Below are 15,844 nucleotides of genomic sequence, written 5' to 3' on the forward strand. Positions count from 1 at the left end.
TCTGCCCTGTTTTTAGGGAGATTGCGCACAGGTTGAATTACAAGAGTTATTACGATACAAAAAGCGAGGATTAGAGCCCACGTCGGGACATCAAATGGGGCAAAAACGTTTCCAAAACTACTCTCTGCCGTGGGAAACTGAGTGACTATGGAAAATCTGAACTTTGTAAAAGACAGACTGAAGAATTTTTGTTCATTGGTGTAAAACTTGGTAATGGTATCCGAGCCCAGGACGAAATTCATCCCAATATAGGCACTTATCGGGTCAGAACTTTTTAAATGTTTTTTATGCACCGTGGTGAAGTTATTCTTCCTTCCGATCACGTAACTCGTACAGTAAGATAAAGATTCCCAGACCGTATATTTACTCAGGCTCGGTCCACAAGAGGCATTTTTAAAAGTGACAGCGTCTTGAACGACGTAACTTGTCATGAAAATATTTCCATGCATGTTCATCTCGTTTTGTGAGTGCCAAATTGAGTTGATCGTCTCCAGGGAAAGAAGAGAATACGTTTTTATGAAGGTGCCACGTGGTGAATTTTGACAGGGAAGACACGGGATGAAGATGCCATCTTCCTTGAAAAAGATTATTTTAGATGATCTAATAACGCTGGGGAGGTTATTATCGTAGCGAAGAGATTTTGGCATTAAGACAAAAATGTATTTAGTTTTTGATGTTGGGAGTACAGTTGAAAATAGTAATGAGAGCTTGGAAATGAATAATATTTCGGAACGGGGAGAACTTTCGATAAGTTTTTTCTTTAAGCTATTTGGCACCGAAGGTTCTATATTTTTGATAAGTTTGGGACTGTGATCGAACGAGAGGTGTATGAAATTTTTTACTAGTTGTTCCCAATTGTTGTCTGAGTTGTCAAGGATGACATGGAGGTCGAACTTATCTACAGCCACACTTGCCATGGCTGATATGGTGTAACAAAGTATAATCGAAGTGAATAAGGGATTCATTCCTGCTTTTTTATGTCGTTTTTCCCACTTTAACAGGAGTCTAATGCCGGTAAATTCTAGATAATTTCAAGACTGCGGTACCGTAGTTATGCAAGTTTGAAAATGACGTAAAACTGGAACAAGTTAGGATATGTACATATTTAAGACGGGATTAAATAAGAAATAAACATGGCAATTTTGACATGTATGATGAAACACTGCACTTCGTCGTCATATGTAGTAATGACTGATTTGGTAAACCAACTTAGCGCATTAACTCTTCTAAAAATGTATTTATCGATAGCGTGATAACCACTTTCACAACTTTTGGATCAGATATGTGTCCAAGTTCCTATTACGTGATGAAACCCAACTAACGGAGTAGAACAATTGTCGTCATCTATCTGAACTTTGGATACAGGGGGACAATTGTTTTGTTTTGTTCAGAACAATTCGGATTCTTAAGTACAGAGTAAGAATTAAATGATTCGACAAGCAGATCCGCCGACTATTTCAAAAGTAGAAATACTCTATTGCATTATGTGCCCCACATGAAAAGAATTAAAACTGAACAATTTTTCGCGGACCAAAATTTTCCCTGGGGGGTTATGAGAATTATGAGAGATTAATATGATGCACATAAGGCACAACATATCTATGGAATGGGTTGATGAAATTTCAAAAACAAAATTTGTTTACACTCTCTGGATCAGTACCCCGATAGGTTTTTCGAACTTAGGTGGAATTCCGACTTTGAGGGGTTTTTCACCGCGACGCGTCGCGACGCAAAATTGACTCAAAAATTAGTTTTTCGCATTGACGAAAAAGTATGACGAAATGTTCATAAGTTAGCTTATCACCAATTTTTATTACGTTGCAAATTATTAGTAGTAGAATAAAGGTTAAGTTACCCAGAAAGTCGAACTCGACCTGCGTGACCTTTTTCGGGGATCGAAAGGTCACAATGTCAAAGGTCACATAGTCCCAAAAATGGGATATCGTTGGAAAGGTATTGGCGAGAGGAATCAGAATATGTATACTTTGTGGGGTCTGAAATCACTCCCCGCAAAACTAGAGCCAGAAGAATATTTTCGAGTTTTTCCCATGCATGCTTCTGTGTTAGTTCCCAATCCACTGCTGTGTTAAATTCTGGACAACTGCCGATTTTCGTTCTTTGGCCTCTAGACTTGTAGGGAGTGGTCTCAGACCCCATAAAGTATACATATTCTGATTCCTCTCGCCAATACCTTTCCAACGATATCCCATTTTTGGGACTATGTGACCTTTGACATTGTGACCTTTCGATCCCCGAAAAAGGTCACGCAGGTCGATTTCGACTTTCTGAGTAATTTAACCTTTATTCTACTACTAATAATTTGCAACATAATAAAAATTGGTGAAAAGCTAACTTATGAACATTTCGTCATACTTTTTCGTCAATGCGAAAAACTAATTTCTGACTCAATTTTGCGTCGCTGTGAAAAACCCCTCAAAGTCGGAATTCCACCTCAGTTCGAAAAACCTATCGGGGTCCTGATCCAGAGAGTGTAAAAAAATTTTGTTTTTGAAATTTCATAGATATGTTGTGCCTTATGTGCATCACATTAATCTCTCATAATTCTCATAACCCCCAAGGGAAAATTTTGGCCCGCGAAAAATTGTTCAGTTTTAATTCTTTTCATGTGGGCAACATAATGCAGTAGAGTATTCGTACTTTTGAAATAGTGGGCGGATCTGCTTGTCGAATCATTTAATTCTTACTGTACAGTAACTCTTTACTTATTGTTAGTTTGGAATATCAGTGACATAGGGCATGAAGTAAGAAAAAGTCGGATATTTATACATATTCAATTGTGTACATATTTGGATATGTTGTATGCATGTTTTTATTTAATAGTTTCCTATTTTCGCATCTATTGTTCATGAAAAATGCTATTTTAACAACAAATTATTATACCTGCTGGTCTGGTATCCTTCGAATTACATTTCTAAAGATAATGAAGAGTCCCAAACGATACAAAATTGGCGTCATAAAATAAAATGTAATAAATGAGTATTTAGGACATAAAAAGTATGCAATGTATGACCCTGTATCTCGCCCTTACGGTCATGGGCTGGTCCGAGGTGTTGATTTCGTGGCGAAATTTCCTTTAAAATGAGACCCCATATGAAAATTAAGGTAAAACTTAATGTTGAACCACATATCTTGGCGTTATGGGGGGTACTCCGATTGGAGCGGTTGTTAGATAAAAGCTGAAAATTATATCGTAAAAATTAATAATTATTAAAAGTTAAATCGTAAAAATTCCAAGCAATATGGCGCAAACAGAGTTTGATTATGCTGAGGCGTTCTGAAGATATCATGATGCTTACCGACGGACGGACAAAATGATCACAGTAAGCGGCTAATATTTATCATTTAGTAAAAGTATATAAATATCTTTACTAACTTCCCAATACAGGGTTTGGCACGTACGTGGATACGAATTTGACCTTGAATAACCCCGGAACGGTTTGTCGCAGCGGATCAAAATTTTGAACAGACGATCATGTTATCCTCAGCAAGTTTTGCGCAAAAATTCAACTCTCTACTTTCGAAAATGCCTCCCCCACAGCCCCCAGAAGTTAAGACAGTCATTTTAACTTTTTCCAAAGTCCATCTAAAAAATTCGGTCTCCGCAGGAAAAAAATTCTTTTCAAGTAACCGAACCCAAAAAAGTTGAAACCTCTCTCCCTTCACTGGGTGGCTCAGTCCCAATGTCCCCTTACTCTACTACCCTGTTGACCCAGTCCTCGCTCGCCCTATGACCCTTGATGCTGATGATGATGATGTGATGATGATAAGATGACTATGATGGCAGCGGGTATGGCCTGGTAATAAGTGCTGGCTGGAGGATGGAGAAGGTTGTTATTCGTCCGAAGGTCGATTTATTACTGACTGTCATTTAGAAATGTACACGACTTTATATTTTACAAATGTCTACAAAATAACTCCGCCTTCAATGCCACATCACTACTTCTTCACTTATGCACGTAGATGCATTGCTCCTTCCCAGAGGGAGCACACGAGCGAGTATGGGTTGAGTGGTTACAAAGTCCATTTAACTTACATCGGGGGATTGTTGAGGTATTTCACTATTCAAAATGATTTTTATCTCCAATCTAGCTTCAAGGTCCTTTGCATAATCTTGGGTCAACTTTGCCGTCTGGGAAGACGCTCCGTCATGATGAAAAATCACCTTATTTATTTTTTTGCCGCGCAGTTTGGGAAAATGGTATTCTAAAAGTGGTCTCAATACACCGTCCACATAATACTTCGAAGATTCCTTCACTTTTTGGGAGACTTTGATAAGTGGGAGGACACACGACCCGACATTGCACCCACGACCATAAACTGTTTAAAAAAGTTCTCCTTACAAAGAAGCACCAACTTGAGTGAATAGTTTTCGGCAGTTGTCGTGTAGTAAGCTGTTTGAACCCAATTAATAACTTGTACAGAAAATAGTGCTTCGTCCAATGTCACCAATAACTCACTCTTATTCCTTAACAGAGAATTTGAATAATTTTTTTTGTAAACACGGGCGCGATTTTTTTCCTGTTTTTCGGTCAGCTGATGCACACGAGTTTTCCGACCAAGTCGTTTCTTCAAAATCTTAATTCTTCTTTTCACTCAACGCATACACACCCCAACCTTACGGGAAATTTCCTTTTGGGTCGGTGGATTGTCTTTGGAGGTCAATAGGTCAATTTTCCTAAGCACGGTCGGAATTAACACTATTTTTGCCTTCTTTCAGGGGGTGGTTGTTGCCCTTTACTCAAAATTTATCACTTTTCACCTATATTTTTCAATACCTTATTGATTGTAGATTTCGAAACTGTTTTCCATTCACTTTTGAAATGCTTAGTAATTCGGTTGTATGAGTATTTAAGTTTGGAAACAGTAAAAATGAGTGTTTCACCTTCTGGGGGCTGTGGGGGAGGCATTTTTGAAAGTAGAGAGTTGAATTTTTGCACACAACTATCTGAGGATAATATGCTCGTCTGTTCAAAATTTTGACCCGCTGCGACAAACCGTTCTGGGGTTATTCAAGGTCAAATTCGTATCCACGTAAGTGCCAAACCCTTCTGTATAAATTATTGAAAATATCGTCGTACTACTTAAGGGAAGACATATGTATGCACAAATATAATATAACACGATACATATTTATGTACATGCTATATTTGGGCAAAATATTTTTGCGCTGTACGTGTATATAAATACAACATGCAGTGTATGACATACATACATATGTACATATGAGACACAAGTCTCTCATAATGATTTTTTTAGAAAAGTTAGACATAAAAATACTTAAATGTGTGCAAAATTGCTATTTATACTATTACTAACGTATAAGCCCGTCTCCCGCGGGCACGAGCTTATTTGATGGTCATGAAAATAAAATTGAGTGGAATTCTGGAAAACTCCAACCAATTAAATATTTTAATCTATATAATAATCTCAAATTCTGTCACCGACGGAAGTCAAAGGAATTTGTGAAGAACGTGAAATTGATGGTATGAGTTGATGATGAAAGTTGATGGTAGGAAAATTAAAATATTTAAGAAATCTAAGCAATGCTCATGGCATACTGTATAGTCTTATTTGGTAATAAATATTTGGTCACAACGAATGGATCCAAGGAAAATCAACATCAAATTGTTATACCCGATTCAAAATCTGTTAACAAAGACACGTTTGACGTGTTCGACATATGTCACATTTGACTTGGTCCACACGGTTACTGGTGTGTGGCATGTCAAAGCGTGTATGATATTATACTCGTGCTCATATTTCAAAATCTCTGCCAGTAGAAGATTTGACTAATTCATCTGAGGCCTCATTCCCTTCGCGAAAGGAATGGAATTCTGATTCGATTCTTAAATCCACGTAGTCTGCACATGAAGGGAATGGAGTGTGTTCCTTATGTAACGCTGCAGTGAGAGCTGGTTATGAGTCTTGACAAAATATGAAATAGCTACTTAATCTGAAGTATATCTAACGGAAAGGGGAATCCTATCCATTTCCCTTCGTGCCAAGATGTCACTACTTCGTCTGAAGTACATCTAACGGGAAGGGAATTCCGTTCCCTTTCCTTTCCCTTCATGCAAAGATGTCACTACTTCGTCTGAAGTATATCCTACTGGAAGAGGGAAGGAACGGAACCCTTCACCATTCACTTCACTGCGGCTCCAGCCCGCATACCCCCAACTGTTTTATAACCACATCCCAATGGGGCAAAACCAAACAGAGGTAGTAGCCATCTAGGTGCGCGACCCCACAAACAGATCACACCCAACACTGGGGGTGTAACGACTTCGATATGCAAACTCCTCCACTAATATCCGGCATCCCCTATTCCTTTCAGCATAGCGATAACTGTATAGTCCACACATGAAGGGAACGGAATTCCATCCCCCTTCCCTTGATGTGAAGATAGATTTCACTACTGCGTCTGAAGTATATCCAAGGGGAATGGAAGAGGAAGGGAATTCCATTCCTTTATGTGTACGCGAAGCAAATATATTTTGTAATTTAAACAATCCAATATAAATATGGTTGACCCATGAATGGAACGGAATCCGTTCTCCCTCCCGTCATCCAGGCATATTGAAATATATATCTCAGGTTTGGGAACGGGCTAGAACGGAACGGTATGCAGCTTAAATATCCGGAACAAAGGAATAACTAATGTCCCTACGGTAACATTTTACACCTTTCATTGGGTTAATAGGCAAATTTCCATGACAATGTCTAGCATACCCATTCCCCCAAGAGCGATAGCCATACCCCAGGGGGCACACCCTCTAAATCCTCCCATCCGAACGATAACCATATCCCAGTGGGCCACACCCTCCCACTCCCCCACGCAGATCCCAGGGGGGGGCAAACCCTCCCAATCCCCCCAGCGACCAGATAACCACAATTAAGAGTTTGTGTTACCTTCCCTTACTGATAACCATCAAGCTAAGGATAACTAACTTATCGATTTTCAAACCGCTTGCACCAACGCAGCTGATATGCAAATCACTTTCTCCACTTTCACTTCCGTTGCAGAAAGACATTTCCAGCTTATAATATAGATGTATGTATATAGTGCTTGACAAGCACTGCTTGTGGAAGTGTTAAAACTTTTACACGACCAAGTATGTACATATGTACATAAGTACGTATAATAAACATCAATTATGAATTCTTTTCATGCACGAAATTATGTACGCTGTAATTTCCCATACCCGTCAACTCAAGTACATACATATTGTTATAGGTGTTAGTCATCGGTTATTCTGGTTGGGTATAGTCATTCTCACTGTACTTAATATCTAAATATGCACTCGTACACTCAAACACCCGATACAATGACATATTTATTTATACTCTTTACACGTAGTAATTTCGAACCTGATTGCTAGTAGTTTATTTTTAATTGGTAAATTTTTCTATGCCAAAACATTACCAGACTGTAATGCTCGATGATACCATGCCGGTAGGGTAATACTTATACATATTTATGTATGTGTGTATGTGCTCTGGCCAGTAATGATTCAATGCCAGTTTCCAGTTGGTTTATGTACATATGACGGACATCGTAATATTAATAGGTTTACGGAGCCGTTAATACATGCATATCGTATCTTATTCGTAATTAAGACACATTCTCTTTGCTTTGCCCGTCATGCCGTGGTGACCTACACACACAATGCCCCTCGTTAGTCGTTACACACAGTCCAATTATTTGCTCATTATTTCATTCCCAGCATTGTGATCTAACAATGGAGGTCTCCCAACGTATGCTCACAGATTTTGACCAAACTAGTGTCAATCGATCACAAATATAATTAGTATAAAATTTGCAAATGGAACTATCTGCCAATATGCAGGTTTGGCGGAGATATTTGCATTCAAAGCAGAAAAAATGCGCAGGAAATTTGGAAAATGAAAAATATGCCTGCCTTTTGGTGCGTTTTCTCTTCTTTTTATGCAAATATCTCCGCCAAACCTGCGTATTGGCAGATAGTTCCATTTGCAAATTTCATACTAATTATATTTGTGATCGATTGACACTAATTTCGTCCAAATCTGTGAGCATACGTTGGGAGACCTCCATTGTAAGTTAACATGCTGACAACCGTGCAAAATTGCCGTCGTTCTTTACATATATACCACCACGGTGGAGGGGTTACGAAATTAAATGATTGATATAAAACTGGTCCATGATTTTTTATAGGAATGCATGCAACCAAATACGGTATCCTTTGTCTTTTTGCATTTGGTACCTTTAATGAGTTAACTTACTTATCTATTAATTAACATCGCCTCGCCATCAGAGTTAATAAAAGACGAGTTTTTGGAAATGAATTCCAGTCTATGTGTTATACAAGTCTTGCCGTGTCGCAAATCTCAGTTTCGACAGTAAGCTCGAGTAACAGAAAGAAAATTTATTACCAAAATTCGTTTACTGCTCAGTCCGTGCAATCGTTATTCAAGTTAGCGTTACTGTTTGGGCATAAAATTAGAAATTTAAAACAATTTTGAAAAACATTAATTTAAATTTAGTTTAAAATTCAATATTTTTGTGATACCTGTGCAACCTATGTATGAATGTGCACATTGCAGCTTAATATTTGTCTAGCATCATGGACAACGTGGGATACACGTGCAATGGAGATATGTCGGAAGCATGTGTAAGAAGCAATTTTTAACTGCTAAATTAGTACATGTACATATCTATGCAAATACTGATATCATTGCTAATTTTTGATTTGTCTTTACTTAAGGAGGATTACAAAGAACCGAATGGAGTGAGAAATTGTCAAGATGAGAGAAATCATGTCACGCTTGAATTTCATAAGCAAAGCCCTACTGCCCCATTAGAAAAGGTGGAATTGGACGTAAACCCATTGCTTTATGGGATGGATGATAAACCACCATGGTACATGTGCTTAACGTTGGGATTGCAGGTGAATACATAGATAAGGAAATTTATGGCAATTTTGAAAACGTACGAAAAAGTTGCACGTGTTGGGTATGACATACATACGTCATATTCCGCTCATATGTAAATATGTGCATGCATAACTCCATGCATGCAAACGTGTGAACAAACACAAAGGAATTGACTTGTACAGTTTTCCACATTTGATACGGTTTGCACAATAATTAAATTTTTAATTACTTTAATGACACCATATTCTTGTGAATTAAGCGAATTTCGAGTGAACAACTGGACGCACAATTAAAACAATTACGCTACCAAGGTTTAGACTGTAAGGAGACATTTCTGGACCGCATATATAGTTTTCTAATTGAGGGGCTAATTTATCCCTATTTACTTGAGTTATCTTAACTAAAATATTTTTATCCCTAAATATGGAAAAATAAAAAAATGCACATGTAATTGTAACAATGAACCTGCGTATCCAGGTCATACATAACTTTGCAACTTTGGACCCCAAACTTTAAAAATTGTACAAATCGAAAATATCCAATAACTTTTTTTACCTATTTCCGATATTAAAACTTCCCTAACCAAACTTCCGAAAATTTTTTAAAATTTTTGATAAATTCTTCGAAATGTGTGCAGGATAGCGCCGGAAAGCTGGACAAAATAAAGTTATACTTTTTTTCTCGAATTTCCACTTTTGTTTTCTTCGTAAAAAACTGTATTTTTAAAATGATTGAATTTTTTGCAGCATTATTTGGAAATGATCGGCGCCACGGTAGCGTGTCCGGTTATCTTGGCTCCGGCACTTTGCATGGTGGACGACGACCCCGATAAGGCCAACCTTATCTCCACCCTCGTCTTCATGTCGGGCATTATCACCATTTTGCAAACCACACTGGGAACCCGGCTCCCCATCGTGCAGGGGGGCTCGGCTTCCTACCTGCTGCCCTCCCTCGCCATCATGAACCTCCCCCAGTGGAAATGCCCAGAAAACATCGACGGGATGGGGGACGAAGAGCGGCGCGAGTTGTGGCAAATTAGAATGCGCGAAATTCAAGGCGCCATCATTTTCGCGGCCATGTTCGAAATGGTTTTCGCCTTTACGGGTGGGTTATAACTAAAAATTGTTACGATTTTTTACCACACGGGGGTAAAAATATGTGATACGAAATTGTTACCAGTGTGATACAACCAAGTGTGATTTATCAAAAACCATTGCCAAATTTCTTAAAATTGAGCAAAGCATTCTTATTCTGATCCATTTTCAACTATTTGAAAAAAACTTATTTTATGTATTTATGTATGTATCTATCCGAAAATGGGGAAATTTACGTAATACATTATAATTTTCTTAATTTGTTTAAACTTAAAAGTTTTACCTTTAAGTTTTACTTTAAAATTTTTCAAAATTTTACAAATATTTCTAAAAAAAATTACTTTGAAAATGTTTGCCAACTTGTTCAGATCAGAGATATCTTTTTATGAATTTGGTAAAAGTTTGTACAATTATTTTAACAAGTTTACGCACTTTATAAGTTACAAATTGCAACTTTAACTTTCTAAATTAGTTTTTTTAATAAATATAAAAATGTTGATAATTCTTAAAAATATTTATGCAAAATTAATTGATTAATTGTTTTTCTAGGTGTCATTGGATATCTTACAAAATTTATAACGCCACTTACCGTAGCTCCGGCAATTGGGATGATTGGATTGTCATTTTTTAAACATGTGACCGTACAAATTGAGAAAAATCCTGGTGTAGGATTTTCGTAAGACATTGCACCAATTTAGAAATGTGCATTTTTATAGCATTTTGTCATAAATTTTTAGAATGTTGGGGCTGTTGATATTGTTTTCGCAACATTTGAAAGAAATCAAGGTGTGGTTACCGTTCGGGAAAAGGGATGCAAAAGGGAGGCGCAAAAAGTTTCCATTGTTCCAAATATATCCGGTAGGTTTGCCGATATGACGTGAATAAATATGTACATACATATTGTTAAAATTTTACAAATTTCTGTCATAGCCATGACAGTTAAAAGGCCATTCACGAAGTCCTTCGTAAAATCTAGATACATACATAATTGAAAAAATTACAAATATTTCTGAGGAAAATTAGCTTACCAGTTTTTATGAATATGCTCAGATTAAGCGTAGCTTTACATCACTGGATAATTTATCAACAAAATCTCTCACAATGCAAGTCTTTTACGTGTACAACTCAGATCTGGTTGGGACCAATTTTATTTGTTCACCATAAAAAATAAGCATACCTGTATTTCTTCATTTTTCATAAGGATCTAATTTGAGCGCGAGGCGTGAATTTTAAAACATTTTTCAGCCAAAACCCCGGTTTTTAAAAATTCTGTAAATTTTCGAATTTTGGCGCGAATCCAAAAATTCGAAAACATGTCTCTTCAGAATGACTAACCTGACTTATGAAAAATCCAATTGTCTCGAAATTTGAATTTCAAAATTTTTTGCCAGTTTTTGAAATGCATTAAAATTATAAACTCTTACAAGTTTTTAATTTTTCAAAAAATAATTCATGTGGATTTTTTACACGTCAAGTAAGTCATTCTGAAGAGACATGTTTTCGAATTTTTGGATTTGCGCTACCATTCGAAAATTTATGGCATTTTTAAAAACCGAGGTTTTGGCTGAAAAATGTTTTAAAATTCGCGCCACGCGCTCAAATTAGCGAACTATGAAAAATGAAAAAATACGGGTATGCTTATTTTTTGTGGTGAACAAAATAAAATTGGTCCCAACCAGATCTGAGTTGTACACGTAAAAGACTTGCATTGTCAGTTTTTGAATTGAAACATCAATAAAAATGTATGCAATTTTACAAAACTTGTGAGACTTTCAAGCTACGCAGAGGGCCGTGAAAATTGTTTTTTTTTGTAAAATTCTCAGAATTACAAACCCCCTTGTAAATTGGGGCAGAAATTATCTATGTATATAAGATTTATTGAAAATTTTGCGATTTAAATGATCACATTTCTGTCTCAGGTCCTCCTCGCGCTAATTCTTGTTTGGGGTGTAACCGCAATTCTCACCGTGAGCGACGTCCTACCCAAGGGGGACCCTGCGAGGACGGATTTCAAAATCAAAATCCTGCATCAAGCCCCCTGGTTTAGGATTCCGTACCCATGTAGCTAAATAAATAAATTATAACAAAATCGGTGGGTACGGGGCAAAAATCGTTGCGAATTTGCAGTGAATTTGCAGCGAAATGACTCCCAAGTCGCTACGAGTTCGTATCGACTCGTAGCGAGTCGGCGGATATTTTCCTCTAAATTCGCTGCAAACTCACGATTTTTGCGCCGTGCCCAGTGGTCAATAACAGACATTGTATATAAATCGGATGATTTTAGTTCAATGGGGCTGGCCGACGGTGTCCATTGGTGCCGTGATTGGAGTTCTTTGTGGCGTGATGACTTCCACAATTGAGTCCATCGGAGATTATTATGCATGCGCGATTGTTGCGAGTAAGTACTTTGCAAACAAAATTACACGAGTGAAGTTATTCGAGTAATGCCGAATTTCAAAAAACTAATTCATTAGATTTTTACAACCATATAAACCCTTCATAATTACAGCGTTTAAAATATTAGTACGAAATAATTTGTACAACATGTACTGTGTTGGAAAAGAGATGTTAGATACAAGAGATGTTAGATGTTGTAAGTTGGGATTGTTAGGATACAAAATTGTAATACCTTTAAAATTATGAAATTAAATTTTCAGGATTTTAAGAAATCAAATGACGTGATTATTTACAGCTTGTACATAAACAATGAAAAATTACGCACTGGTTAACGCTAAGGATTTACAGAAAAGTGTACGAAACAAGTTTTTTACTTGATTTTTTTTTAATTTTCCCAGAAACTTCCGTTCCTCCCGCACATGCGATCAATCGTGGCATTTTCATGGAAGGTTTAGGCTGTGTTTTGAGCGGATTTTGGGGCTCGGGGAATGGATCGACCTCCTACGCCATGAATATTGGCACCATCGGGATTACGAAGGTCGCGTCGCGCCGAGTAATTGTGACCGCAGGCGCACTCATGATTATTTTCGGGATGGTGGGAAAAGTGGGGGCGCTCTTTGTGTTAATTCCTGACCCGATTTTGGGCGGTTTATTCGGCTACACGTTTCCCCTCGTGATCGCCGTCGCGATTGGAACTTTGTCCGAAGTTTGTTTAGAATCTAGTAGAAATATTTTCATCGTGGCGTTCTCAATTTTCGCAGGATTGGTGAGAAATTTATGAGGAATTTCAGTTATTTTTTTTAGCTGAGAAAATTAATTTTTAGCTTTGGTGTAAGACTTGTAATTATTTTTTTGCAAAAAAATCAGACAGTCTCCGAATGGGCGCAAGCTAATGCGACCGCAATTCAGACCGGGTCAGCCGAGATGGACAGTATATTCCAGATTTTGTTAAGGTATGATACGACATTGTAGAAGTAAATAGTTATGTAGTTCATTAATCATGGGACGCATTGATTTTAAGACAGAATGGTACAATTTCAACAAAATGCTTTATGCATAATTATTTAAAATATTAATATTTATTAAAACTAATTAAGATCTACTCCATTAACGCCTTTATAAGCTACTTCGGTTTCTCCAGGTACATATGTTTCATGTCAGCTTTCACTGACCTGGCAACTAGTGGCAACTATACTTTTTTAAGAATTTGACCCATGACGCGTGGAGTATTCGACGTAAATATTTTACAATTCCCAATATCCTGTGTTTGAAAACTTCCGTCTCACGACTGATGAACCATACACATGTTGAATTTATGTAAAGTTACTACAATTATTCTACTGATTTCTTACAAATTCCAGCACTGGAATGTTTGTTGGAGGTATTACTGGGTTCATTTTGGACAACACGGTTCCAGGTACGATTAGGTTTATTTTGTTCTGACACAACTTAACTTACACTCTACATACCTACCTTCCGTTAAAATAAATTTCTCGCTAAAAAAATCACGCAAACTCAGTCAAAAGTTCAGGAAAACTTTACAGTTCAACAGTTTCTGATAAAATTTCTTACAAGAAATATACAGTTCTACAAAGATAAAAAAAATCATACACAGTTTAATGTACAATTTTAAATTATACGCAGCGAAATTATGTACATAATTTACATATTTTGATGCACTCAAGACAAGCAGAGTGTTTATTTAGCATGGGAAGCCCAGAATGGGCATTGTGAGATTTATGCAAATGAACTGAGAATAATTAAATTTTCTGCAGACACCCAAACTGGCTTATCCCGTTATGGGTTTTAGATCGTTCATGGAATAATTTATTTACAACTTTTATAGGCACCCAAGCGGAACGTGGCTTAACGAAGCGGAAGTTGGCCGAGCAAGCCGCCATGATAAATAGCGATCCTACCTACGACATCCCATACGTCATGGGGTATATTAACAAGTAAGGAAATTAATTCATAATTCGCTCAGTTTTTTAAATGTCTACAATGTAAGGCTACAATGGAAAACTTTGCAAAGTGAAAGGCCCCTAAATCTCCATTACTTGAGAGATGCATTATTTAAATAAGTTCTTATTTAAATAATGCTTAAATAACGCTTGGAAATTATTTATTATTTAAAAATAAATAATTGTCCATAATTATTTATTATTTATTACTTAAATCTAAATAATTTCTGATCATTATTTATTATTTATTATTTAAATAATTTCCAATTGACGGTTTTTCTATTATTTAAATAATAGCCGTATTTAAATAATTTGTCAGCGCAAAAGTTGTCGTAATGTTGACAAAAACGCAACAGAACTGAATTTTTTCGAATAATAAGATTCAAATTGATGCGTTAAACGCTGAAGCGAGGAGATTTCGCCTTATTAAATTTGATAATTGTTTTGCCGTTTCGGGAAATTCCCCATTAACTGCATCATCTCAATACTAAATAATTATTTAAATTATTTATTTATTTATTTATTTAATTCTAAATAACCCAAAGTCTTATTTATTATTTATTATTTAAATGAAATTAAAAATTTGGTGGTTATTTATTATTTATTTATTAATTAAATAATTTTGGGAACGAAAATTATTTATTATTTATATTTAAATAATTCGTTCATTATTTAACGCAACTCTGGTATTTACTATGCAATTTTAATGTCGAAATTGCTGGAAACTAATGACGAAATATTAAATTTGGGAAGCAGAATTTCTGTAACTAATCAAAATTTAAGAATTTTTCCCATTGAAAATTTTCCATTGCAGCAGCGAGACATTTAAACCACCCTGTATAAAGATTTCGGTATTCATACATCAGTTTTTGTATGAGCGAATTTAAATGTCAAGGGCAAAATGGATGAGGCTACTTCCAATTTCTCCAACGTATGATCCCACCAGATTGTCTAGTATTTGCGGAAGGATACTTAGAAAGCGGGACGTCACAGGGGAAACGAGGGAAGAAGAATTATAGATAATTATGTAATTCAGTGAAAAATTGAAGCTCTAAATATGTATTAAATATTTGTACGTATAACTTAGACAAACTTCATTTTGTTATAAAACCTGACTTAATTTCGAGCTTAAATTCTATGCACGACAATGTTGAACGTTGTTAATACCCACATACATAAATACATGTAGGTCCTACATAAATAACCGCCAAGGTCCCGCATAAAAAGTCGGACGGTTCCAAGAACCCTCTTAACTACAAACTTGCACTCAACCAGAAAAATTACGACCGCCACCGCTATAATCGTGGCACATAAACCGAGGAAATAAAACAGCGAGGGAAACGCTTCCTCCTGAGAATTAGAGATTTGAACCTTTGACTCTTTAAAATTGGAACTGAATTGAAGAAATAACTTTCTCGTAAAATCTGGTCCAAAATACTCCATTCGTTTTAGCCTCAA

At 36.5% G+C, this 15,844-nt stretch overlaps 1 protein-coding gene across 2 annotated transcripts; it reads left to right on the forward strand.

Annotated features, from left to right (window-relative positions):
- Nucleotides 1-8,374: 8,374 nt before the first annotated feature.
- LOC110857511 (solute carrier family 23 member 2) lies at nucleotides 8,375-15,641 on the forward strand. 2 transcript variants are annotated; one of them, XM_022106096.2, is made up of 12 exons: nucleotides 8,375-8,672; nucleotides 8,766-8,948; nucleotides 9,681-10,038; nucleotides 10,578-10,704; nucleotides 10,766-10,886; nucleotides 11,948-12,089; nucleotides 12,313-12,426; nucleotides 12,824-13,191; nucleotides 13,293-13,378; nucleotides 13,787-13,842; nucleotides 14,272-14,380; nucleotides 15,282-15,641. In XM_022106096.2, exons 1-12 carry the CDS (start codon nucleotides 8,625-8,627, stop codon nucleotides 15,403-15,405), a joined length of 1,836 nt encoding a protein of 611 aa, XP_021961788.2. In that variant the 5' UTR covers nucleotides 8,375-8,624; the 3' UTR covers nucleotides 15,406-15,641. The 2 variants fall into 2 exon arrangements, with proteins under 2 accessions (XP_021961788.2, XP_035713864.1); XM_035857971.1 differs by having other exon boundaries at nucleotides 15,201-15,396.
- The last annotated feature ends 203 nt before the right edge of the window (nucleotides 15,642-15,844 follow it).

Source organism: Folsomia candida, unplaced genomic scaffold, assembly GCF_002217175.1.
Source record: "Folsomia candida strain VU population unplaced genomic scaffold, ASM221717v1 Fcan01_Sc019, whole genome shotgun sequence".
NCBI classification, from domain to species: Eukaryota; Metazoa; Arthropoda; class Collembola; order Entomobryomorpha; family Isotomidae; genus Folsomia; species Folsomia candida.